Below are 12235 nucleotides of genomic sequence, written 5' to 3' on the forward strand. Positions count from 1 at the left end.
TTCACTGAACTACGCCCTAATACTGATGGCGTTTTAATGGCGTTTAATGGCGCTAATCCTCTCCATACACAGATGAACAAATACAATAGAAGAAGGTTAACACGTATGACCTCCTATGTGACATGTTATATGTGATGTACAAAAACCTGAATATCATAAAGATCAGTATTCGTTTGTGCATATGAACTGCACATTTACGTTGCTAGATATTACTCATTATATAATGACAAATATTGGTATTATGACAATACGGTATATACATTGTATATAAAACGACTAATAGATCCTACTATCATGGCGTCAGGTCAATGTTCATCATACCCCGTATGTTTCTTAAAATTCATTCATATTTGAGACAAATTGCTGTGCCAATTTTATTGGTGCACAAGTAGATCCGTGTTTTTTTTAATTTTCATATCCTTTTAATGAAAGAATTAAGGTTTTCCACTGCACGGTGGCCACAAGGGTGATACTAATTTTAATGCTATATTTTCAAAACGAATACGTGCTCCCGGTTGGCTCTATAGCGATTTCACAGAAAAGGTATTTCTAGTGCAATGCAGCGTCGGACTCTAGCTGAGAGCGTAGCCTAAGTCATTCCGGACTCCAAAAAGGGCTCTCCATACACAAATGAACAAACACAAAGGAGGGTAGTCTCCTCCGTGACCGGCTTGATTTCGATGGAGCGGAACCAAATTGGCTGCGGAGGAGACGGGTCATTTTTCCATGCAAATTTTTCAGTGTCAGCCGCCTGGTGCTACTGGTAAACATGAATATGAATTTATAACACAATGGCTAATTTAAATAAGAATGCGGCCTCATGCTAATTAGGGAGTGCCTCTTCCTATCAATTATTCCATGACTATATGTTTAAGGATAAAACAAGAATCGTATAAAAAAAAAAACGTATGAAAGACGTATACAGGGTGTAACAATAAAATTTGTACAATTTTGATAATAGAATGACACAAGTATACCGCTTATTTTTGGTATGATATTTATATGCCTATCAAGATCATTTCTTTAGCTATCAGATAAGCTTTTGATTTGTTCCAATAAATTCGATGGTTGACAAGTTAAGATTTGGCCACTTATGTAACCTAGTCTTAAAACTGTTTGGGCCACTTTTGTCTAAGTGTTACTAAAGTGACTGGATAGAAGCAGAGGAAGAGGCTTACGCATCATACACTGCAACATGGAAACATTCAAACATTACAACTAGCGCACGAGATCAAATTAATGATGCTTTCGTTATTCTTAATATATCAATATACAGCCTGTCTCAAAAAAAATTGTGCAAGTGAAAAGCGCCCTCTCTGGCAATTAGAAAATACCGTTGTGACATGATGCTTATATCAATGTCAAGGGCGTAGTCTTAGCTCTCAAATGCCGTTTGTTCTGTTCAATTTGCTTGTTTTAATCTCGAGATATATTTAGTAAAGGCGAAAGGGTAAAATCACAATTGTGCCACTTTTACTAGGGAAGAGGGCTTTACGTGTAACAGTGATAGCATCAAGTTTATCAAGAGTTCCTTCGTGAAATCAAAAGAATGCATCAATTACACAATGCAAATTTTTTGGACTGTTTTTACTGTTTTATTTTGCAGGAAAGATGATTCTCTTTTCAACTTAAACAAAAGATAAATTAATGTTTCACATTCTGCTGTCAAAAAAAATCAAATACATGTGCATGTCAATGATTTTATCATGGTAAATACTGTTCCCTTAGTCACTTCAGACATGTTAAAAGACAAACAAATATTGCGCACTTATACATGTTATAGGTTAATGAACGCGTATTACTCGATGGAAGAGATATTAGAAAAAATAATGTACGCGCGCTGATGTTGATACGTCTAATGCATGCGCCCCGAAAGGGGGAGTGCATTAGACGCATCAACATCACCTATCATTGAATTACATGTACTGCTCTCTTCCCTATTAAAGTGGCACAATTGTGATTTTACCCTTTCGTTGTTAAATAAACATATCTCGAAATTGGAACAAGCAAATTGAACAGAACAAACGGCATGTGAGAGCTAAGACTGCGCCCGTGACGTTGATGTAAGCATCATGTCACAACGGTATTTTCCAATTGCCAAAGAGGGCGCTTTTCACTTGCACAATTTTTTTTGAGACAGGCTGTACAGGGAAAGAAGAATTACGCATCGCACACTAGCACATTTAAACATGAATTTACAAATGGAAACATTACATTCATAGGCAGATATACCAGAGAAAAAACTCCGGACATACCTGCCTGTGCGGGAACTTGAACCCCAGACCTCTCGCTTGTCGGGCGAGCGCTCTACCATTGTACCACTGAGCTACACAGACTGTCCCTGATAAACAGAACTCCAAGTCTGGTACCTATGGATATGAGCAGTCAAGGGTGAACAGTAGAAACAACACATTACATACCAGTGTACGCCAGCCTAATATAATCATACAAACAGACTGGATAGAGTTGAACCATGGACCAGTTGGAGGGTGATCTTATGCTAGGTAGTTTTAAACATGGAAGTAAGAGACATGGAAGCTGGTCGATCCAACACCTATTGAATTATTTACGTAACATTCTATAGAGGGTACGTATCACGCTATTGTGCTAACAATGCCTCATTTCAAATATATAGTTTAGTTTTGGTTTTGGTTTTGGTCACGTGGTTTCCTATTGTCCTGCCTAACCACTTGAATCACAAGATATCGAACTCTTTGTTTCTACCTTTTGTTTAAAACTAAACATTTGTGACAGGTAGTTTCGGTTTTGGTTTCAGTTTCTTATAAGTGGTGTGACGAATAAAATTACAGGATTTTCGAGTTACCTGATCTAAGTATACAAACGAAATGTTTAAATTTCGCAGTGCAATATTCACGAGCAGAGAAGTCGAACAAAACAGTCTACATTTGAAAGCATTGATTTAGTTTGAAAGCATTGGCTTGAGACTACGAAATAGCCTAAGCTGATTTCACTGTGAAAATATATAGACCATCGAAATACTTGCATTCGACATTACAAAAGGGGCCACTACTGTAATTGTATAGGTGCTATAAACAAAATCGATTCATGTCCTTAATCCCATGTACCAGAATCGATGGAAGGCCATTATATGACCTCTAATAACCTAATGACTTTTACTGAAGCAATTTTTACTGCAAAAAGTAGAAGATAGAGGGGAGAAGATTGGGGTGTGTGCGGGGGGGGGGTTGGAGGGCAAGGGGGATATGGGCCGGGAGAGAGAGAAACATATGAGAGAGAGCATTCGAAGTGAAAGAGAAGGGGGAGGAGAGTTCGAGATGAAGATATCGAATGTAGGGGAGGAGGAGGGGGAAAGGGATAATTTAGGAAAGAGGTGGTTATATAGGGAGGGGAGCCCCCTCTTAAAGAGGTATGGGTTGTGCTTCCCGGGGATAATAAACTAATTCATAATCAAATCATCTCCATGCATCGTTTATGTTTCATACAAACAAACAAATTTCCCCACCCCACCCCATCCTTCCTTCTCTACGCGCATGTATATGATTTCTAGGCCTAGAACTCGTGAGTGTAATATGAATCTACCTTCGACAGAGAGCATCAACTGTCGTCCGCGGGATAGATTTCCGATATCAATCATGATAATAATTATGTTAGCACAATAGGCTATTGTATACTTCTGGTTATATACCCTATACTGTGTCCTCCCAGCATAATAGTGTTATGATTGCAGATCAGATCAGCTCTACTTTTTAATCCCTTGATTTTTGGTTTCTGAACAAAAGAGAAACCAAAACTATATATTTGAAATGAGGGAATGTAGTCAGCGTGTCTTTGATGTGGATCAGACCTGCCGCCTTTATTGCCAGTTCGTTTATTTACAGGTTTATTATTATGAGCAAAAATGGTGTTTTTCTTGATTATGTTTCAACAGAGAAGATGTAAAGGTGGGCATACACGAGGAAATTTCAATTGCAAGGCCCATTACTTAGTGGGTGAGATTATGTGCTCACTGACCATGAAGCTAAGCAAATGACCAAAATACACGAAGCAATGGGTGGCCTTGCAATTCCTTGCAACCATAGGTTTGGGGATATACTCAAAACATAAGTAGTGGCTAATGATTTTCGTAATCATATCCAAATGGCTCATGTGTTGTCCTGAAAGCAAAAGATTGCCATCCTCTCCTGTATATATATACAATTTTCCATAAAGAAAAGGCTAAAGCAAACTAAGATCAAAAGGGCTAAACACCACCACCAACAACAACATAGGCCTACAAGTGCATTATAATGTAGCATGTACACACATTTATCATGTTGTGGATGGTGAATCAAGATGGTCACTACACATTCCCCAAATGAATGCAGTGACCAGCCGGTGTTCATTCAGCTGATTGGCTGAAGGAGGTTAGGTTGCATGAAACAACCTTGAAAGTAGAGCATGTCTCTACTTGTTTGCCTGTTGCTCGGGGGATTAATTTGCCTGATGCTTGGGGGATTAATTCCTTGCAAATCCAAAATACACGGAGCAATCTTTTTGCAAGGTGTGTGCAACAGGCAATTGCTTGGAAAATTGCCTCGTGTATGCCGGCCTTTAGGAAGAGGAGGTTGATCCAGCCATCCTCAGACAAAATATGTGTGAGACCGCTCATTCAAAGTAAATGATGCATTACCCTCTATAGCCGCTAAACAATAGAATACCACAATGGGGTTTGACCCCGGGACGGATGTGATACACAAGTTGCAGCTAACTAGTTTTAGGGATAGGTCAGTGCTTGAATGTCATCATGCCATGCGTACCATACATGCAGGCCCTGTCATGCAGTAATTTTTCAGATAAAATATGACTGAAGTTCCATGGCAAATTATAATTTTCGTCGCTTCTTGTTACTTTCAGCCTCTATTATTTATGATAGAGGATGTTTTCAATTATCAGAATATCTTTATTAGGTTTACAGGAAATGACAGGGAAATACATAAAAAAAATTAAATAGAAATGATCAACAATCATCAATTCTTTAACAATATCCTAAAAAAATCTTCTATAAAAATTTATATGTTTACAAAAAAGTGCGGATTGTGGGGAAATTTTACAATACTCGATTTCTTTCTTGTATTATCCACATGTGGTATCCCATCCAACAGTAGATCCTTCATACACGGTTTTCATAACTTTTCGACAAAATCTTTATAGAAACATTGGCAATATTTCCCATTCTGAAGTGCAAATCGGTCAACCGTGAGCGGTCTCACACATCACATCAAAGGTTACTATAAGTGGATGTCCAACTACTTCAGAATAAAGGACTATGAATAGATGCGACAGGATTACCTATGGGATTATCTCAATTGTATAATTCTGTTAACCCTCCTCTTCCTGACATCTTCTCTGCAGTCAGCTACCTGCACAACCGATTCTTTTGTTCTGCAAGGCTCACTCAGTCATTTAATGAGGCAATACAAACGATCGAAATTGGTGTTGAAATGAGCAAAATTTTGAGTTACACCTTTTCAGTGTAAAATTTTTTTTCTCAGCCAAATGAAAAGCAATAATTTTCATTTTTTCAGTAAATGGCTGGAAAAACTATAATGCTTGATACTGATTTTTTTTTTAAATCCTGGTGTTAAACTTAGGCCTGAAATTCAGTCATTTAGTGTAAGATATTCGATTTTTATAGGCTTCAGCTCGGCCCGCGAGCTTTTTCTTGATCAACCTTTTAGCTTTTCAAAGTAATATAGTTCGCTAATGAAGGATTTTCCCCAACTTTCTAAAGCACATCACCGTGAGCTATATATCATAGTTTTGTCAGAATTTCCGTTTTGATTTCACCATCTTTCACTGTCGGCTGAAAAAATTTCTAAATCAACACGTGAAATCTAAAGGCTAGTACTAGCATTGTGGATCGATATCCCTGGGTTTAATAGGAATACCGGCATGGCTATAGTGTTGCCAGAACTTCAATATAGCAAAGAAATTCCCAGACCTATAGCGCTCCTACTGATCATGTTTAACCAGAACACCCAATTGGGGATTTAATCGCTGGTCGGGCAATTTGCTTTCAATGAAAAATTGACCTGGATAACAACAAAGGAAATATCGACTATTTCAGCTGGTTGCTCTCGAGATAAAAGTACTCACCATTGCCTACTTTTACTTAGTTTGACATTTTCGGACCATGAATGGAAAAAGGGTAAAACAAAACGGAAATTCTGACAAAACTATAACATATAGACCCACACGATGTGCTTTACAGAGGTGGGAAATATCTTTCTTTAGCAAACTATGTTAGTTTGAGACGCTAAAACATGAATTCCGTAAAAAGCTCGCAGGCGAATTCAAGGCCTATAAAAATCAAAAATATCACACTAAAAGACACAATTTGATGCTTAATTTTAACACCAGGATTTAAAAAAATGTCTATCCAATCACTATGTTTTTAACTTACATTACTGAAGAAAAGAAAATATTGCTTTATATTTGACCGAGAAAATTAATTTCATAGCAAAAAGGTGTATCTCTGAATTGTGCTGATTTTGACATGTATCGATCGACTTTTAGCGCGACTAAGCATTTCTAAAGAATTGGTTGTCCAGGCGGCAGACTGTCTGGTTTCAAGTATGTTGTTTATATTCGGAAAAAAGTGACAGGGATGTTAGATTTGTATTCCATAATTACAGAAATCCAATCAAAGTATCGATTTCTACCCTTTACTTACAGATATTCTTAAACTTCAAAATATTGGAAATCATGCATTTACTTCTAAACCGCTAATTAGCCGTAAAAATTGATATGCGCACATGCGTTATATTATAAAATGAATCCCGCATCTATTTGTGTCGCCGGGGCTGCCCGAAATTGCTGTTGACCAGAATGTTCCAGAGTCGGGTATTATTTTTACATTATGCGTAAAATAAATTGTATTTCATTTCATTTTCTGTTTTAAAACTGCTATCTGAGAGTCTAGCATATATATACATTTAATCGGTAGGTTTTCACATAATGACATACCTTTAATAAAATTATATAAATTAAAATGATAGCATTTTGATCATTACGTAGGGATTTTATAAAATCTTTTTGTGTTCATGTACTGCGGTAATATAACACAGCCGATTGTCAGGACTTAGTACACAACCTCGTACTGCTATTGATTTTTAAGCGGGAACTTTGATTTTAGACATGCATGGTACACGTTGACCATCCGTCCTTTCATCTTTTCTGTTTCTGTTTCGGTTTCCGGCTTCGGTTTCGGATCTCATTGTTATTTTGAAGTGTTAGCATGGTACGTGTGAACAATCCTTTTATTCTAGTCTTTTGTTGACTACAGAAAAGTTGAACGAAGATAACTTCTGTTTCGGTTTCGGGAGTTATGTTAATTTCTGACATGAAAAACGTGAGATGAGAGGGTTGATGCTAATCTAGACAAAAGTGTCTAAATTTTACGGTCGTAAATTCGCGATAAATTGTACGGCTTCAATTGACTTGCGTTGGGTGTATAGGTGCTCCAGCCTAAGCGGGAGTAGCTCGTGAAAATAGCCCAGCGTAGAAATATACATTAACATGATTAATATATATAAATTAATCAATAGTAATCAGTGTTGCCAAGAATTACGTATACTTCTTCGTGCAATCGCGCACAAATCGGTCATATTATGATTATGTAGCGATTAAATGGGGAATTATTTTCGTCCCAAATACACCTAAAAACTTTGTAATATGCAACACCAGAGAAGTGCGTTGAAGTGAACTAATAGGATTTCTTTCATTGGAATTGGTAATCTGATAATTGCTTCAGGCAAAATTGCCAGACTCAAATCTATTTTAAATGTATATTATTTGACAGAGTGGGGATGATGAGACGCGAAGATGATCTGGTGGAGGGGAGGGAGGGAGGGCAGGGGAGGGAGGGGATTGGAGGAGGAGGAGAGGAGAGGAGAGGAGAGGAGAGGAGAGGAGAGAAGAGGAGAGGAGAGGAGAGGAGAAGAGGGAGGGGAGGGGAGGAGAGGAGAGGAGAGGAGAGGAGAGGAGAGGAGGAGAGGGAGAGGAGAGGAGAGGAGAGGCGAGGAGAGGAGAGAAGAGGAGAGGCGAGGGGAGGGGAGGCGAGGAGAGGAGAGGAGAGGGGAGGGGAGGGGGAGAAGGGTAACGGAAATACAACATCCAATATAATTCAGATGTCCACATAATTCAAAAGATGGCACAGGTAAGAGTTGGGGAGGGGGATAAACAGACAGACTAGAAAGAGAAGAAAGCGAGAGGAGAAGAGGCAGGGGTCCTTTTTTTTTTTAATGTCATAGTAATATGGACCATAATGACACCAAATTTGCGATTGGACCTGATGTAGGCCTATCCTGCCTAGTTAAATGACTGACATGAGTATGATTCCCCACTTGAGACGCCAGTGTTGCATATAATTGACTTATCCAACCTTTATTGACAGACATAAGTGTGATTGACAGCACCTATTATTACCTCTTCAAATAAGAAGCATGATGCCCCAAACGTAACAATGAAGTCAACTTACACACCATCCTACTTAATCCCTTGCGTTTTCGTTTCTGAACAATAGAGCTCCCGAAACATAAAAGATGAAACGAGGGCATGCGTTGACTCAATTGTTCCCCTTCCACCTGTACTTCTTTTCTTCAGTATCGCGGCAAGTATGATACTCACTTTGATGTAGTATTTGACCAGCTTCCATGTCTCTTACTTCCATGTTTTAAACAATGGGGTATTCGAAGTGGTAGAAATGATTGCATAATAGAATATCTCCTTGAGTTTTTGAAAGTCACAACTAAGCACTGACATAACAACCTCATTTACTAGAAATCGTGGGTGCAGCTCAACAATTTCAACTCCAATTCACGTTGGAAGAGCGTATTTTTATGGTTGTGACATTCGGTAGCACATGGAGTTCAGCAGAAACCATACGATTGTTAGAGCTTGTTTATAGCTCATTTTCCAAACTCACGTCTTCCATCAAGACATACAATTACGTGTAGAATTTGTTAACAGAAATGCTGGCAATAGGGCTATCAGAACCAAATGCAGTACCGATTAAATTTTAGAAGCCCGTTTTTGGTGAACATTTTGGAGAATCTTGCATGACCAAAAAAAACCCCATAAAATAAAATAAAACAATAATTTATACAATAGGCCTAATAGTGAAAACGTATCCACGAATGGCTTCAATTTGGGCCTTCATTTAACCCATTTTCGGATTTTTTTGAACTAAAATTGTACACAATAATATTACCAAAATGGTCCACCAATAGGGGCCTTCATTTTGCAAAAAGTTTCTTACTTCTCAGGCGGGCTTATCCCCCCGCCTCAGACACACCCCTACGTCACGCAAGCCGTTCGCGGCCATTATTTACATTTAATACTATACCCGCCATTGACTGCCCGCCATACTTTCAAAATCGTTCCGCCGCCGCAGACCTATGTCCAGCTTAGATACACTTTTAATTGACCTTTTCGGTAAATCCCATAACTCCTTGCGTTATACCCCAGATGTCATCATTTGATGTCACGCTGACCTGCAATGCGCAGTAGTGATGTTCGCTAAACGATGTGCGCATCGGCGTGACGTCAAATGACGACATCTGGGTCTAACCGCAAGGAACTATGGGACTTACCGAAAAGGTCTTTTTTTTTGTCTAGCTGCTACCTGTCAATTGACTTACAAATGGCAAAAGTTATAAAAAATTTCTAACTGCTGGAGTCAATAAATTTCCAACTTACGTTCGCGTGAATTTACAGCGCCAGTCTAGTAATGTGTTGCGTAAATCACAACTAATTATTTATGTTCATGTTCCCACTCTACTCAAGGTAACGGAGCTGGCACCCATATCTACATAATTGACACTGGTGTTTTTGGAAACCACGATGAATTCGAAGACCGTTTTGATGCAAGCAATAGTTATAGCGTCATAACAGATGGATACTCTATCGGGACGGTAAGGAAACTGTAAACAACAATTATCGTAGGATAGTGATAATGTTAAAAATATACTGAAGACTCATGTCAGACGATGTCAGAAATAAATAGTTAGCGCCCGTGTCATTACTGGGGAGGGTAATATTTCAGAACGACGTGCCAAAAACTGCTTACCCTCCCCTCTCGGTCTGCCAAAAATGTTTACCCCCTGCAGTACACGTAAAGTTAGCGATTAACCCAACTTTCAAACCTTGTGGTTTTTACCTATCGGTATGTAATTAACATTGAAAGCCAAACTTGAGTCAGGGTGACTCTAAAAGCCACTCTGCGACTCTATGTCTAAAATGACTCTATATTGGGAGTCAAAAGAATCCTTTGTAGAGTCTACAACGGTGACTCTTTAGCGGAGTCAACAAATTTATGACTTTAGACCCAGACTCATGCAGTGGCTGGACTCTGTTTCAAGAGTAAAGAGTAACACTGACTCCATTTATGGAGTCGCCCTAACTCTAATACAAAATAATGAAACACATACCTATCATGATGTAGCCTACATCAAGATATAAATTTCCACTGTAGTTCATAATATGAACTACAGTAGGCCATTAATTTAGAATTAACTCTTTGCAAAAGTTAAATAGGCCTAGGCCAACACATGTTAAAATTGCCTTTAATTTGATGTGAGTGTAACGGTCATAATATTTCATGTTTTTGTCTTGTGTTGCCTTCCATATGTGTTTTTGTTTCCCATTTTGACCCTACCTGCTTCCCATACCTAACATTACATCACCATCCTTGACCACTAACCTTGACTATTTCCTGTGCCTATCCCCCAAATTGTGCTACCCTTGCAAGTTTGACCTGGTAACCATGGTAATCCCATCCCATAATATGTGTTTTTCCATGTGAGTTGACCATGTGCTATCAAGTCAAGACCATGCTGGCCTCACCTCAACTCTTATATACTCAATTGTCCATCTGATTGGTATAAAAGAACTTGTATTGTTCATCTTTGTTTCAACTTGTGTGTCTACAAATAAAACCTGTTAATATCAACTTTAAATCTACTGACTCTGCAGAAGTATTTCCTTCAAGTTTATATTGTGTATTCTTCGTCATCATTTTGTATTTTAAATACCCACGGCCAGTAGTCACACCCCAGATTTTGGAATAAATATATTATCTATCACATTGGCGCCCCACGTTGGGCGCCAATGTGATAGATAATATATTTATTCCAAAGATGAACAATACAAGTTCTTTTATACCAATCAGATGGACAATTGAGTATATAAGAGTTGAGGTGAGGCCAGCATGGTCTTGACTTGATGGTGGTCAGTGCTGGTCTGACTAGCACATGGTCAACTCACATGGAAAAACACATATTATGGGATGGGATTACCATGGTTACCAGGTCAAACTTGCAAGGGTAGCACAATTTGGGGGATAGGCACAGGAAATAGTCAAGGTTAGTGGTCAATGATGGTGACGTAATGTTAGGTATGGGAAGCAGTTAGGGTCAAAATGGGAAACACAAACACATAGGGTATGGAAGGCAACACAAGACAAAAACATGAAATATTATGACCGTTACATGAGCATAATGAATAGGCTGACACTTGTACTGGTCATCATGCAGTTATTGTTAACTACATGTATGCACACAACACAGGGGCACTCACATAGGTAATTGACCCGTACTAGTAGCGCTGTGCTGTGGGTATAGGGGATGAACTAGTTAGCGTCATATATCAAAAAGTATAAAGGCTCTGATTTTAGTACTTGCTCTATGTTTTAATTACTTATTCTTTTCAAAATATCTGAATTTGTAATCCGGTACAAGCTTTAATAACGGGGAGCATGCATTTGTATGAGAAAGGAAATCTACCATTTTATCCAAACTCCCGTGTTAATCCAATGCACATTTTGCTTCACCGGGCCGCCCTGACTTGGTCGCGTTTGGAAGAGGAGTGCCACCAAACCGTCATAGGTACAAATTTAGTACTTTCTGTCAATCAAGTATGGTTTATTTTCTACATGTCAATCTTTAAATTATTAGCATAGTTCTTATAATAACGATGGAGCGCCTTGATGAGTAAATGATAGCAAACCAGGGAAAAATCCCCAAATAAGTCAGTGGATCTCCACCCGAACATGTCAATAGCGTCATTATCGATTGGATTAGTCGACCGTAGCGGACAATTCGATCGTTCATTGGATTATTATAATCACGTGGTAAGAAATGTGCATTGGACAATCGATTACTATAATGGTTTAGTACTGCATATTTCGGTTTAATCTTCACTAAGCGGGTTTATG

At 38.6% G+C, this 12235-nt stretch overlaps 1 protein-coding gene across 2 annotated transcripts in view; it reads left to right on the forward strand.

Moving 5' to 3' along the window:
• Window positions 1-12235, forward strand: part of LOC140135573 (uncharacterized) — a 64845-nt gene that overhangs the window by 18843 nt on the left and 33767 nt on the right. For both annotated transcript variants that reach the window (XM_072157111.1, XM_072157112.1), the window contains exon 5: window positions 9808-9935. In XM_072157111.1, the coding sequence (XP_072013212.1) occupies window positions 9808-9935 (128 nt within the window). The remainder of the gene's footprint in view (window positions 1-9807; window positions 9936-12235) is intronic.

This window comes from Amphiura filiformis, chromosome 16 (genome assembly GCF_039555335.1).
Source record: "Amphiura filiformis chromosome 16, Afil_fr2py, whole genome shotgun sequence".
Taxonomy (NCBI): Eukaryota; Metazoa; Echinodermata; class Ophiuroidea; order Amphilepidida; family Amphiuridae; genus Amphiura; species Amphiura filiformis.